Raw genomic sequence first — 15599 nt, forward strand, 5'->3', positions numbered from 1 at the left:
CACCAGCGGCACTTCCCTCCAGCCTTCACCCAAAGCCCCACACCAGGAGGCTGAAGCAGACCCAAGTCAGAATTTCTGCCCCCTTTCAACCCACACAAAAAGACCCTGAAGGGGGAGACTCTCTGTAGCAACACAAACGTTCATTGCACGTATCCAACCCAGGGGCTGTAGTTTGAGGACTCCTGATTTAGTGCAATATAAAAAAAAATGCAGATAATTTTTCTGCGGACCACCAAAATTTTCTCAGGGACCACCAGTGGTCCACGGACCACCAGTTGGTGACCACTGATCTAGAAGATCTCCAAGGTGCCTTCCAGCTCTACTCTGATTGAATGTCTCAATTATTTCCCACAAATGTATTTTAAACTGAAAGGCTCACGGTTCAGGATCAATGTTTTCCATCGTATTATTCACGCCTCCTTATGCCAGGAAAGCATTTTAATTCACCTCCCTCTTTAATGACATGCAGCATTGCTTAACCTTCTGGTGAGATTATAAAATATTAACAGACGTAAACACCATCACAGCAAACTGAAGAGGCCCGTTTTAATTTTCTTGAAAGCATCGCGTGAGTAAGAATCGGATTGATTATTTTGAATATCACTGCAAAACTGTCATATTCTGTGCAGGTAATCCTCAACTTACGACCACAAAATTTCTGTTGTTAAGGGAGTAATGCCCAATTTTACGAAACTTTCCTGCCACAGTTGTTAAGTGAATCACTGCAATTGTTAAATTAGTAACATGGCTGTTAAGTGAATCTGTCTTCCCGATTAACTTTGCTTGTCAGTTGCAAGAGAGGATCACATAACCCCGGGACACTGCAACCGTCATAAATGCGAGCCAGTTGCCAAGTGTCTTGATTTTTGATTACAAGACGGTGAGGATTTTGCAACGGACACGTGAAAAGCAGTCATAAATCACTTTTGTTCAGTGCTGTCGCAATTTCGAAACCGTCACTAAATGAATTGTTGTAAGTTGAAGGCTACAACATTCTATTAAGTCTCCTGTCTTGTTTAATGCCGCCAATTTCCACTTTAGATTAACTTTGGGGCGGTTTGTTTACAGCTGGGGAGAAATAATGATCTGAGTGGACCTGATCTCTTTTCAGTTATCTTCTGAACACCCTTGTGAGGTAGGCTTGGCTAAGAAGAACTAATTTGAAACAGCCTAGGTAGGATCCGTGGCTGAAGTGGGCTCAGAATAGCCTGCAGCTCAGCCATGGCATTAATCGGGTTTTTGAGGTCCGCAGGTGCTGAAGAAACCATGCTGAAGTGTGGCTGTAACCTAGTGACTCCTGAGGACTAGTGTCCTGAATTGAACGCTAGAAATGTCACAGGCTTTCATCCCCTTCCTAGTCTGGACAGAACAACAAAGTTGGAAGGGACCTTGGAGGTCTTCTACTCCAACCCTCTGCTCAAGCAGGAAACCCTATATTATTTAGAGTACAAACGGTTGTCCAATCTCTTCTTGAAAGCCTCCATTGTTGGAGCATTCACAACTTCTGGAGGCAAGTCGTTCCACTGATTAATTGTTCTCACTGTCAGGAAATTCCTCCTTAGTTCTAAGTTGATTCTTTCTTTTATTAGTTTCCATCCCTTGCTTCTTGTCCTGCCTTCAGGTGCTTTGGAGCAGAAGTCTCCAACCTTGGCAACTTTAAGACTTGTGGACTTCAATTCCCAGAGTTCCTGCAAAGCTGGTTCCCAGAGCAAAGCTGGCTGAGGAACTCTGGGAGTTGGAGTCCACAAGTCTTAAAGTTGCCAAGGTTGGAGACTCCTGCTTTGGAGAATAGCTAGACTCCCTCTTCTTTGTGGCAACCCCTCAAATATTGGAAGGCCGCTATCACGTCACCTCTTTCCACTAGAGTAGACATACCCAATTCCAGCAACAGTTCTTATACGTGTTTTTTACCCTCCAGCCTCCCTAATCACACTCTTCTCTTCGCTGCAGAGTCTCGACATCTCTGCGTTGCGTGTTTTTTGACATCGTGGCGACCCAGTCTGGACGCGGTGCATCCCGAGACTCATGAACCAGATTTGGCTTTCTCGCCTTATCCTCAATTTCTCACGCTTGGAGACGGGCTGGAGATTCCTCCCACGCAGAGCTTCTCTTTCTTTTGGGAAGTTGGGGGCCCGGCGAGGGTCGTGCGGGCAGAGAACTACAATTCCCAGGAAGCCTTGCGGCCCCCGAGCCCATGCCCATGTCCTGGCATGCCACCGTGTTTTCTGGGGAAAGGCGATTTCCGGGGGGTGGCGGGTAGGGGGAGCGAGATTCCAAAGGGAGACACCCCTTTCCTTCTCCTAGGGACGCCCTTTGTACGAATCCTGAAGACGGGATCACCCATCCATGGTCCTGCCCGGGGCAAAAGTTTGCCTTTTCCTTTGTTTAATTCAGCCTTCCCTGCCCGGCGTCCCAGCGCTTTTCCTGCCGGTCATCACAAGCCTTTTTGCAAAACGCCCAGCCCAGGAGGGAGGATTGCACCGAGCTCGGTAAGGCCGTTTCCACGTCCTTCTCCTAACCCACCCGCGTCCGAGGGCATTGCATTCGCCTGGCCCCCCCTCTTTTTTTTTTGCAAACCCTTGGATGAAGGCATTCCCATCATCCTCATCACCATCACCCGCGATTCCCACTTGAATTACGGCGCGTTCCTACGAGGCGCCCAGCGAAACCAACGCGGGGGTTCCGCCGATTGTGGGAACGCCGGGCATTAGCTTGGCATGAGGTGACAGCTAAGCCAGGCCATAAAAAAGCTTCGAGCTGGGCTTGCTTGAGCAAAGCCAACTGGGTGAATGCCAGCCAAGGTGGCAAGTCAACTGTGGAGTTTTGCAGGTTGCGTGAATCTGTCAAAATTCAGAGGGTTGGAGATATAGGGGGAAAGGCCACCCACCCACCATCTGGGCCCAGTGAGTTTCTGCTGGAAGTGGGCACATCTCAAACACTTAGGGTAATGGGATAAGAAGGCGCTGCTCCGGCGGGTAGGCTGACCTAGATAACAGTTTCCATAATGTCTTCAAGGGCAGCCTCTGGCAGCAGTCAAGGCTGCACTGAAGCCATTGGATGAATCTGTCTGCATTCACTGGGCAAAATGGCTGTGAGTTGGTTTAACACCTCATGTTTTTCTCCTTTTAATCTGTGTTAATTAAGAACATTTTCATAGAATAAAAGAGAAGGGAGAGAGGGAGGGAGGAAATCTTAACAGATAAATATTAAGAAATATATGGAGGACTTCCATTCTTCTTTTTCAACAAATCGTTAGAATTGAATTGTACCTCCTTCCACATGAATATTATACATCTCCTTCATTTAACCTATGTTTTTGTCAAATTTCAAATCCAAAAATCATTACGTCGTTCCTTTTTCTCTTTTACAAAAAGTCCATACAGATAGTCCTCGACTTGCAACAGTTCATTTAGTGACCATTCAAAGTTACGACATTACTTTAAAAAGTGACTTATGGCCAGTGGCGGGATTCAGCCAGTTTGCACCACTTCGGGAGAACCGGTTGTTAACTTTCTGAGCAGTTTGGTGAACTGGTTGTTGGAAGAAATCATTAGGGCAGAGAAGCGGTTGTTAAATTATTTAAATCCCACCACTACTTATGACCATTTTTCACACTTACGATTGGTGCAGCATCCTCATGGTCACAAGATCAAAATTCAGAGGCTTGGCAACTGACTCATATTTATGACGGTTGCCATGTCCCGGGGTCACGTCATCCCTTTTCACAACCTTCTGCCAAGCGAAGTCAGTGGGGAAACCAGATTCATTTAACGACTGTGGCAAGAATGGGGACAAAACTTACTTAACAAATGTCTCACTTAGCAACAGCAATATTGGGCTCAATTGTGGTGGTAAGTTAAGGACTACCTGTATTCCAGCCTTCCAGACCATTTTTTAATTGGGTTTTTGGGGTGGTTTTTGTTTGTTTAAAGGGACACGGTGGGTCAGTGGCTAGAACGTTGAGCTTGTCGATCAAAAGGTTGGCAGCTCAGTGGTTCGAATCCCTAGTGCTGCCGTGTAACGGGGTGAGCTCCCATGACTTGTCCCAACTTCTGCCAACCTAGCAGTTCGAAAGCACGTAAAAATTGCAAGTAAAAAAATAGGGACCACCTTTGGTGGGAAGGTAACAGACTTCTGTGCGCCTTCAGCATTTAGTCATGCCGGCCACATGACCACGGAGACGTCCTCGCACAGTGCTGGCTCTTCGGCTTTGAAACGGAGATGAGCACCGCCCTTTAGAGTCGCATATTTGTGCGAGGGGAACTTTTACCTTTACCTTGTTTGTTTGTTTTTCTTTGCATTAATTATATGCCCCACCCAAACAAGGGAAGCAGTTTAATTAATCTCCCCACTTAATTCGATGTTGTATGGTTAACCTCTGGTGAGATGTAGCATATTAACAGGCACAAAAACCAAAAGCAACCTATTCTAATTTGTTTTGAAAATGCACAGAAAGAATACAGGTTGTCCTTGACTTACATCCACAACTGAACCCCAAATTTCTCTAGTTAAAATGAGGCATTCGTTAACTGAATTTTGCCCCATTTTACAACCTTTCTTGCCTTCGTCGTGAAGCGAATGACTGACGTTGGCAAGTTAGTGACTCGGTTGTTAAAGTGAATCAGGCTTCCCCATTGACTTTGCTTGTCAGAAGGTCACGCAAAAGGGATCAGGTGATCCCTTGCAACCGTCATAAATATGAGTCAGTTGCCAAGCATCCGAATTTTGATCACGTGACCATGGGGATGCCACAAATGTCATAACTCTGAAAAACGGTCGTAAGTCACTTTTTTCAATGCTGCTGTAACTTTGAGCGGTCACTAAGCGAACTGCTGTAAATTGAGGACTATCTTTATAACTTTAGTGGATTCACTAAGGGAACTTCCCAACCCCATCTAAACTCTTCTTCAAGCCCCCTACCTCAATGGGTCACTCCTTCCTTCCCCATTATCTAAGGCAGGGGTCTCCAACCTTCGCAACTTTAAGCCTGGTGGACTTCAACTCCCAGAATTCCCCAGCCAGCTTTGCTGGCTGGGGCATTCTGGGAGTTGAAGTCCACCAGGCTTAAAGTTGCCAAGGTTAGAGACCCCTGATCTAAGGTCACATCCACCAACACTTAGGTCAGATTTTTTTTTTTTGAAGGATCATGGGAATATGGTTGGCATTAATTTTAGGAGGCATTTGGGTCAGTTCCTAGGCTGAACCAGATGGAGGCATCTACAAGGAAGTCAAAAAAGTCAAGATGGCAGCCCCAATGATTCAGTAATGTATAGATAGTTCTGGATGTACAACGATTCATATAGTGACCATTCAAAGTTGAAATGGCGTTGGGAAAAGTGACTTATGGCCATTTTTCACACTTGCAACCATTCTAGCATCCCTATGGTCACGTGGTTAAAATTCAGGTGCTTGGCAAGTGACTCGTATTTATGACCGTTGCAGTGTCCCAAGGTCAGTGTGATCCCCTTTTGTGACCTTCTGACAAGCAAATTCAACGGGGAAGCCAGATTCATTTAACAAACGTGTTACTAACCAAACAACTGCAATGATTCACATAACCACAGTGGCAAAAAAGGTCATGAAATGGGGCAAAATTCATTTAGCAAATATCTCACTTAGCAACAGAAATTTTAGGCTCAGTTGTGGCCCTAAGTTGATGTATATATATATATATATATTTGCTTTCTGAGGTTTTCGTGGGTGTTTGTATGTCTTTGTTATTCAGGTTTTCTCCCGCGTAAAATTGGAAGTGTCTTGGCGACGTTTCGATGAAGTTTTGATGAAGTTTTGACAAAGCCAAACCCCCAACCAATCAGAACACACCTCCACCCAATCAGAACACAGCCAAACTCCCAACCAATCAGTTCAAACCTCCACTAGCAGTTAAAAGGAAGAAATAGCTGCGGTCACACATTGCTCCTAGAAGCACGAAGCTGTAAACACCAGCCTGAAGATGACGAATGAGACTTCGTTGAAACGTCACCAAGACACTTCCAATTTTACGTGGGAGAAAACCCGAATAACCAAAGACCCGTATGTGTGTATGTGTGTGTTTAAAGGGACACGGTGGGTCAGTGGCTAGAACGTTGAGCTTGTCGATCGAAAGGTTGGCAGCTCAGTGGTTCGAATCCCTAGTGCTGCCGTGTAACGGGGTGAGCTCCCATGACTTGTCCCAGCTTCTGCCAACCTAGCAGTTCGAAAGCACGTAAAAATTGCAAGTAAAAAAATAGGGACCACCTTTGGTGGGAAGGTAACGGCGTTCTGTGCGCCTTCAGCATTTAGTCATGCCGGCCACATGACCACAGAGACGTCCTCGCACAGTGCTGGCTCTTCGGCTTTGAAACGGAGATGAGCACCGCCCTTTAGAGTCGCATATTTGTGCGAGGGGAACTTTTACCTTTACCTTGTTTGTTTGTTTTTCTTTGCATTAATTATATGCCCCACCCAAACAAGGGAAGCAGTTTAATTAATCTCCCCACTTAATTCGATGTTGTATGGTTAACCTCTGGTGAGATGTAGCATATTAACAGGCACAAAAACCAAAAGCAACCTATTCTAATTTGTTTTGAAAATGCACAGAAAGAATACAGGTTGTCCTTGACTTACATCCACAACTGAACCCCAAATTTCTCTAGTTAAAATGAGGCATTCGTTAACTGAATTTTGCCCCATTTTACAACCTTTCTTGCCTTCGTCGTGAAGCGAATGACTGACGTTGGCAAGTTAGTGACTCGGTTGTTAAAGTGAATCAGGCTTCCCCATTGACTTTGCTTGTCAGAAGGTCACGCAAAAGGGATCAGGTGATCCCTTGCAACCGTCATAAATATGAGTCAGTTGCCAAGCATCCGAATTTTGATCACGTGACCATGGGGATGCCACAAATGTCGTAACTCTGAAAAACGGTCGTAAGTCACTTTTTTCAATGCTGCTGTAACTTTGAGCGGTCACTAAGCGAACTGCTGTAAGTTGAGGACTATCTTTATAACTTTAGTGGATTCACTAAGGGAACTTCCCAACCCCATCTAAACTCTTCTTCAAGCCCCCTACCTCAATGGGTCACTCTTTCCTTCCCCATTATCTAAGGCAGGGGTCTCCAACCTTCGCAACTTTAAGCCTGGTGGACTTCAACTCCCAGAATTCCCCAGCCAGCTTTGCTGGCTGGGGCATTCTGGGAGTTGAAGCCCCCCAGGCTTAAAGTTGCCAAGGTTAGAGACCCCTGATCTAAGGTCACATCCACCAACACTTAGGTCAGATTTTTTTTTTGAAGGATCATGGGAATATGGTTGGCATTAATTTTAGGAGGCATTTGGGTCAGTTCCTAGGCTGAACCAGATGGAGGCATCTACAAGGAAGTCAAAAAAGTCAAGATGGCAGCCCCAATGATTCAGTAATGTATAGATAGTTCTGGATTCATACAACGATTCATATAGTGACCATTCAAAGTTGAAATGGCGTTGGGAAAAGTGACATGGCCATTTTTCACACTTGCAACCATTCTAGCATCCCTATGGTCACGTGATTAAAATTCAGGTGCTTGGCAAGTGACTCGTATTTATGACCGTTGCAGTGTCCCAAGGTCAGTGTGATCCCCTTTTGTGACCTTCTGACAAGCAAATTCAACGGGGAAGCCAGATTCATTTAACAAACGTGTTACTAACCAAACAACTGCAATGATTCACATAACCACAGTGGCAAAAAAGGTCATGAAATGGGGCAAAATTCATTTAGCAAATATCTCACTTAGCAACAGAAATTTTAGGCTCAGTTGTGGCCCTAAGTTGATGACTATTGAATATATATATATATATATATATATATATATGTATATATATATTTGCTTTCTGAGGTTTTCGTGGGTGTTTGTATGTCTTTGTTATTCGGGTTTTCTCCCGCGTAAAATTGGAAGTGTCTTGGCGACGTTTCGATGAAGTTTTGATGAAGTTTTGACAAAGCCAAACCCCCAACCAATCAGAACACACCTCCATCCAATCAGAACACAGCCAAACTCCCAACCAATCAGTTCAAACCTCTACTAGCAGTTAAAAGGAAGAAACAGCTGTGGTCACACATTGCTCCTAGAAGCACGAAGCTGTAAACACCAGCCTGAAGATGATGAATGAGACTTTGTCGAAACATCACCAAGACACTTCCAATTTTACGCGGGAGAAAACCCGAATAACCAAAGACCCGTATGTGTGTGTGTGTGTGTGTATATATAGTCAGTTGCAGTGTGTATATAGTGTGTGTGTGTGTGTATATATATATAATCCGTTGCAAAGCTTCCAATTTTTGATTACGACCCTGGGGATGTTGCAACAGTCGTAATGGTAATATATATATATATATATATATATTACCATTACGACTGTTGCAACATCCCCAGGGTCGTAATCAAAAATTGGAAGCTTTGCAACAGACTCATATTTATGACGGTTGCCATGTCCTGGGGTCACGTTTTGCGACCCTCTGACAAGCAAAGTCAATGGGAGAGCCAGATTCATTTAACAACTATGGCAAGAAAGGTCCTAAAATGAAACAAAAAACTCACTTAACAATTGTCTTGCTTAGCAATTGCTCAATTGTGGTCATAAATCACTACTTAGCTGTCGCTGCCATTGTTTGACCAACTCCCACTGGACTTTTGCCAGATGTTCCTCCCCCTTTCTATTTGGAAATCAATCAAACATCTTCCAGCTAAATTGTGATTATATCCCCAAATAAGCCACAAATGGGTTTGGTCCACAGCTGTAATTTTATAGAAAAGAAAATGCAGGGAGAGAATTAAAATAAGATGGAAAAAAACAAGGAAGACTGCAGATATTTTGCAATCCCCTTAAGATATATTTGTTTTGTTTGTTTTCTTCAATCGAACAGGTAAAGGCTAAGAATATCATCCAAAGAAGTTCATGAGGATTAGAATATCAATTACATTGATTACAACAATGCTTCTTCTCTTGTAGTGGAAGAATGAACATGTCAATAAAAAATCCAAGCTGAAGTCGAAAGAAAAGATTCATTTGAACAAACTTACCCAAGCTTTGTTTCATTTCTCAAAGAGAGAGAGAGAGTGATAGAGAAAGAAAGAGAGAGAGAAAGAGGGAAAGAAGGAAGGTAGGAAAAAAAGGAAGGAAGGAAAGGAAGAGGAAAGAAAAGAAAATTAAATTAAGAATTGCATGTCAAGTGACAAATATAATAAGGTTTTTGCCATTGAGAGATAATCTGCAAACCTAACAAAATATCTTCCAGAGGAAAAATTGTTCCCCCACGCAGCACATATGCCAGCATGTCTGTTCAAAGAATTGTCTGTCTTGAAAAGTGAGCCATTAAGTCTTCTTTTACTCTGAGTTCAAGGTCAATTTCAAAAATTCACAAAAGGCTGGCCTGCGCATTCTTCAAACACGATGAAAAAAGATATTGAGGAAATGTTAATCCGGCTTGCTCAGGGGGAAAAAATAAGTCAGTGACCTGGCTTCCTCGTTACACTTTTCTTCCCAGGAAGTTCATTTGTATGCATGGCCCTGGCGAGAAAAGGGTACCACCAGGTGATGGAACCAACCGGTTAATTCGGTTCCAAACAACACACACAGCAAACAGGAGTTTTCCTAGGAAATGCCCAAAACTCAGGTGCAGATGGCATCAGAAGAGAGAGACGCTTGGGAAGCTGCAGGAAATCCAAAGATGGTTAAAAATTCCTGGGGGATTCCGAATAAAAAGGAAATAGAGGTGAGTCCAGAATGGAATCTTTCTATGGAAGAAGACCTGGCTCTACATCTGGAAAGTCTGAGTGGGAAAAAATCCCTGGATACAGCCGAGCAAAAACCCTCACCAAAGAGATATGCCGATTTTCCTCTGGAATTTCAACCAGAGGAGGAAGCAGAAAATATTGAAATACACGCCAGTTGCTTAGCGGGCGCATCCCAAATCAGCATCAAAGAGGAAGACTTAGAGCACCCCGAATATGAGTGGGCGCTGTGCCAAAACCCTGTCCCGTTTCTGTCTCAAAGGATCAAAAAGGAAGCCAGCGCAAACCCTCCCCTGGATTCGGAGTTTGGGGAAAATGCTGACCCACCCTCAATTTTCCTCCAAAGGTGCCCTACCTCCGTGTTCGTAAAACAGGACGGGGGCTTTGCCAAATCCCAGAAAAATAACCCCATTGTCCTGGAAGAGCCGAAAGCGGAGAAAACTTTCCCCTGCCCTGTTTGCAGCAAGGAATTCAACCAGAAGTCCAACCTCACCCGGCACCATAAAATCCACACTATGGAAGGGTCATATAAGTGTGCCAAGTGCGGGGAAAGCTTTCGCATGAACCGGCAACTCCTCCGACACCAACGGATGCATTTGAGCGACCCGTTCAAATGCACCGAGTGTGGGAAGAGCTTCAGCCGGAGGTCCAATTTGATCCGGCATCAAAGAATACACACGCGGGAAGCGCCGTACCAGTGTCCCGAGTGTGAGAAAACGTTCAACCAGAAGACCAATCTTTTCCGACACCGGATGATCCACCTCCAGATGGGACCTTGCAACTGTACCAAATGCGGGAAGCTTTTCACGCAAAGAAAATACCTGGTCAAGCACCAAAAGTTACACCTGAGCGAAGGAGACCAGAAATGTTTCATTTGCGGGAAGCAATTCCGGTTGAAGAAATACCTCCGGCGACATCAGAAAATCCACAGTCGTGAGACCCCGAATATTCACGAAACTCAGATGGAGTAACGAAAGTTTGGCAAGAAGAACTGGAGCTACAGCCCCGTGGAAAACTCAGCATGGCAGGAAGGGCCGTCCTCGCTTAGAGGCTTTCTCTTTTAGTGACCCTTCGTAGTTAACGACGGGGGGAAAATAACTTTGTTTGAGACCAGTCTTCCCATTCATGACCTTTATACAGGTTTGTAAATCGAAGGAAAGCGGAAAGGAAGATTGTAAGCACAGTTGTGATTTTATGTAGCAGTTTTGCTTCAGTTAGCGACCGACAATTATGGTCGCTAAATGAGGACTTAAATGAGGACTGCCCGTAAACATACCTGGAGATGCACATTTGGAAAACAAATATATCATAGGATCCTGCTTTTTGCAATCTTCGGGGGCTTAAAGCAGCGTGTTTCGCCATGTGTGTATGTGTGCTAATTCATAGGATTAATTTTGTGTGTGTCCTCCAGGTACACAGAAGGTAGCGCTAGGAGGAATAGAACCAGTGTCGTTGTGAATTTCTGCCCTTGGTTGAGGGGGATACAGGGGGCAACAAGTTTCTAGTTGCCAAGATACTTTCAAAAGAAATGGAGTTAGAAATTAGTTCCTAACTAATTTCATTTCTGTTGTTTTAAACATCTTGACGGCTTCATTCTGCCAAGCAGTTTAACCTTCTCCACCTAACAAAAACTGTGCAAAAAAATAAGAGAGTTTATATAAATTTGCTGGATTTGTGTAAGATGCACAAAAGGCAGCTTCAGGAATGTTTTGGGTGGAAAGACACACACGCATATATAATTTCCGTTAAGAGCCTCAGCCCAGGTAAGGCGGTTCCTACTTCCTGTCATCTCTAATCAACATGTCAGGTCTTGTGGGGTAAACCAGGTAGGATGATCTAATTCTACTTTATCGTAAAGTTGCATTAACAGAATCTTGTGAGTATAAAAGTGCAAATCTCCTCCTGTCTTTTTTTTTTTTTTTTTTGGGCGGAGGGGTCCCTTCTGGGCCTCTTTCTCTTCTGTGCATTATGCAGCTGTGTGATCTCTTTATCTGGCCATTTCCTTGGCAGTATTTCTTTGCCCAGTCCCCTACATGCCCACCATGTATCATGGCTAATGGTCAAAGATGAGGGGATTTTAAAACATCTGGTCCTCGGGATAGTTCTGCAAGAGCCTGGATAAAACTTGATTTCAGTTCTGTTTCCTGAAATATGCAACTCCCGTTTGTAATTACAGTTCCTTTAGGGACCGTTCAAAATTACAACGGCGTTGAAAAAGTGACAGTTTTTTCACCCTTACGGCATCCCCATGGTCACGTGATCAAAATTCAGATGCCTGACTCATATTTATGACGGTTGCAAGTGTCCCTGGGGTCACGTGATCCCCCTTCTCTGACCTTTCTGACAAGCAAAACCAATGGGGAAGCCGGATTCACTTAACAATGTGACTAACGGAACAGCCGGAGTGGCTCATTTCACAACTGTGGCACGGAAGGTCGTAAAATGGGGCAAAACAAATGTCTTACTCAGCAACAGAAACTCAGCAACTCCGATCGTGGTCGTAAGTCGAGGGCTACCCGTATCAAAATGAAGCGGGAAGTAGTGACTAGACGTTTAGAGCTAGGATGCACCAAAAATGAGGTCAGGATCTATCCTCTCTCAAAAGTTCTCTCCAGCCCTGTCAATCTAAGAGGAAATCAGTGGTCAGTGTAGGTCAGTGATGTCAAATTCAAGGCCCCGGGGGTTGGATCGGGCCTGTGGGATGCTGAAATTGGGCCAGTGGGGCCACCTTGAAAACAACAAAGGACCGGCCCGCAGTGCCTCTGCCAGTGAAAACGGCGCTTGGGAGGGCTGCGTGCGGCCTGTTTTTCTTGGCAGAGATCTCAAGCTACCACAGGCACCCCTGACCCAAGCTGGCCATGCCCCCCATGGCCCCTCAAGATCAAACAGAACCCTGATGCGGCCAGAGGTGGGATTCTACCAGTTCGCGTGAACCAGTTCGCTCCGACGATCAGCTGGGAGTGAACCGGTTCGCTCCAACAATCAGGTTCGGCCCACCCACCCGCTTTACTCACCTTTATCTTCTCTGCTGATTGGTGCAGCAGACCGGATTGCCGTGCCTCACGTGGTAACTCAAGTGGTTACTTCCAAGTGGTAACACAGAAGGTTTAGTATTTGTAAAACTGCGCACGCACATGCTGCGCGCGGTCACCGAACCGGTTGTTAAACCAGCCGCATCCCACCACTGGATGCGGCCCTTAATGAAATCAAGTTTGATGCCCCTGGTGTAGGTTAATAAGGACTGTTCAAGCATAGTGTGAACACTAACGAAGAAACAACCTTGGGAAATTGTTCTACCTTTGGTGAACAGATAATAGTTATCCAAAAAAAAAATGTTTTATGGACATCTTAAAGCAGTGGTTCTCAAACTTTATAGTGGTGCGACCCCTTTAATACAATTCCCCACGATGTGGCGACCCCAACCGTAAAATTATTTTTGTTCATAGGCCTGATTGATTTCATCGTGGTGATAGGCAGCGATCTTAGCGCGCCTAAGCAGCCGCAGAAGGGGAGGGAAAGCAGCAAACTGTTTTTTTTTATTTATCGCGCCTGAAGCCGTATTGGCTAGCGATCTGAACTGTTTGCGATTGCCTTGAGGACGGAGGCATTAAAGCGGAGACTCCTCCCCTATTAAGTTTATCGCGCCTGAAGCCAGATTAGGCTAGCGATTGGGAGTGATTGCAGCTGGCTTGAGAGGGAGACATCAGAGCAAAGATTTCTCTCTTTTTTAATTCATCGCGCCTGAAGCCGAATTCGGCTAGCGACTTGAAGAGCCTGCAGCTGGCTTGTGGAGTCAACCATTGGAGCGCGATTCTTTGACTCGCAAGTATACTTCCCATATTTCCGATGGTCTTAGGCGACCCCTGGCAAACCGTCATTCGACCCCCAACGGGGTCCCGACCCACAGGTTGAGAACCGCTGTCTTAAAGCATGCTCTCGAAGATATAATATAGACAGGTCCTCAACTTATAACCATTTGCTTAGCGACGGTTCGAATTTATGACCTACCCAGAACCAGGATTCAGTTCTGAAGTTCTCATGATTTCCCCTTTCCTGTGGTCGTGTGATCTCACTTCAGGTGCTTTGCAGCACAGCCACATGAATGGACTTTACCTGTGTCCCACAGACACGTGGACGTCTTCTGCAGCGGCTATGCCAAACCTGGAAGTTGCTTCCAGTGTTCGGCAACACGGTGCCCACAGCAAACCGTGGTTTTACTAGGGGTCCCCAACTCGTAGTCGGTAGACTGGCATGGGTCCGCGCCGCGGCATGTCAGAAACCGGGCTGTGAAAACAAGCGAAGCCCCGTCCATGGGAGTCCTCGAGTTACGATCACAATTTAGCCTGGGATTTCTGTTGGTAAGCACGACAATTGTTAAGCGCGTTGATCCCCATTTTACAACCCTAAGCAAATCACCTCAGTTGGTAAATGAAACGTGGTCGTTATAAGCGAATCTGGCTCCCTCGTTAACTTTGTCAGAAGCCAGCTTGGAAGGTCACGAAAGGTCAAGATCACGTGACCCCAGGACACCGCAACCGTCATAAATACGAGTCAGTTGCCAAGGGTCCGAATTTTGATCACGTGGCCATGGAAGGCTGCAACGACTGTAAGTGTGAGAAATAGTCACATGCATCAGTTTTTTCAGTGCTGGTTTTAACTTTGAACGGTCACTAAATGAACTGATGCAAGTTGAGGACTATCTGTCCGCACATCCACAAGGTGAGGGGACGTATTAGGAAGTCTCAAATGTACCCCTGTTTCTTTCAAAAGAAAAATTTATATTTGTATGAAAAGCCTAGAAAATGTAGAGACCTTTATGCCAAAACTTTTACATCCTCATTTTAAGCACAACAGAAAAAAACAGGGTGAAAATGTTCTCTACTTAGGATTCTGTGACTTGATACACCCACCCATGTAGCTTTCCTGGCACGTTTTTCCTGTTTAGCGTACAAGTTTGGGATTTGCTGGGGTTGCTGTCCAAATATTGGGCGGAGCATGAGTTGAACAATTCAATAAATAAACTGTATTATCAGCGGCCTCTTTGCTTTAGAGACTGTCGTGCATCTTAAAAAGTCAAGGTTTTATTTTTTTCCCAAGTTGAGCTCAACATCTGGCGTCTTCATGGACTTTTCCAAAAATGGTCTTTTCCTCATCGATCTTCTTCCTGTCTTCTGCCTTCTTCCTTGTATTTCTTATTTTCTTCTCCTTTTCCTATTTTCACCTTCTCTATCCCCTCCTCCTCCTCTCCGTGAATCCCACTCCCTTGTAGCATTGATGATGTTATTAAGTGTGGTAATGAAAAGTCTACAAGAAAACAACCAAGCTCAAAGAATATCAAGGATCCCACAGTCATTCTTCTCCTCCTGCTCTTCCTCCTCTCTGTGAATCCCACTCCCTTCTAGCATTGATGATGTTACCAAGTTTGGTAATGAAACGTCTTCAAGAAAACAACTAAACTCAGAGATTGCCAAGGATCCCACAGTTGTTGTTCTTCTCTTCCTCTTGCTGCCTTCTCCTCCTTCTCCTCCATCTTCCTCTACTTTTCTATTTTCTCCTCCTCTCCACAAACCCCACTCCCTTCTACTATTGATGATGTTATTAAGTTTGGTAGTGAACTGTCTGCAAGAAGACAACCAAGCTCAGAGGTTACTAAGGATCCCACAGTTGTTGTTGTTCTCCTTCTGCTCTTCCTCTTCCTCCTCTCCACGAATCCCAATCCTTTCTTGCATGGATGATGTTACCAAGTTTGGTAATGAAACGTCTTCAAGAAAACCACCAATCTCTGCTTATTGCTGCGGCTGCTCCTTCTCCATCTTCTTCCTCTCCTCTCCTCCTTTGCTATTTTCTCCTTTCTATC

General features: G+C 44.9%; 1 protein-coding gene across 2 annotated transcripts; it reads left to right on the forward strand.

The window, feature by feature from the left end:
* The first annotated feature begins 473 nt into the window (after nt 1–473).
* LOC131197138 (zinc finger and SCAN domain-containing protein 21-like) lies at nt 474–14774 on the forward strand. Of its 2 annotated transcripts, none has more exons than XM_058180811.1 (3): nt 474–568; nt 1951–2489; nt 8875–14774. In XM_058180811.1, exon 3 carries the CDS (start codon nt 9610–9612, stop codon nt 10711–10713), a length of 1104 nt encoding a protein of 367 aa, XP_058036794.1. In that variant the 5' UTR covers nt 474–568; nt 1951–2489; nt 8875–9609; the 3' UTR covers nt 10714–14774. The 2 variants fall into 2 exon arrangements, with proteins under 2 accessions (XP_058036794.1, XP_058036795.1); XM_058180812.1 differs by having other exon boundaries at nt 509–629.
* The last annotated feature ends 825 nt before the right edge of the window (nt 14775–15599 follow it).

This window comes from Ahaetulla prasina, chromosome 4 (assembly GCF_028640845.1).
Source record: "Ahaetulla prasina isolate Xishuangbanna chromosome 4, ASM2864084v1, whole genome shotgun sequence".
In the NCBI taxonomy this organism is placed as follows: domain Eukaryota; kingdom Metazoa; phylum Chordata; class Lepidosauria; order Squamata; family Colubridae; genus Ahaetulla; species Ahaetulla prasina.

Coding starts and splice junctions, on each gene's coding strand:
- LOC131197138 (XM_058180811.1), top strand. CDS start 9,610: ATGCCCAAAACTCAGGTGCAGATGGCATCAGAAGAGAGAGACGCTTGG.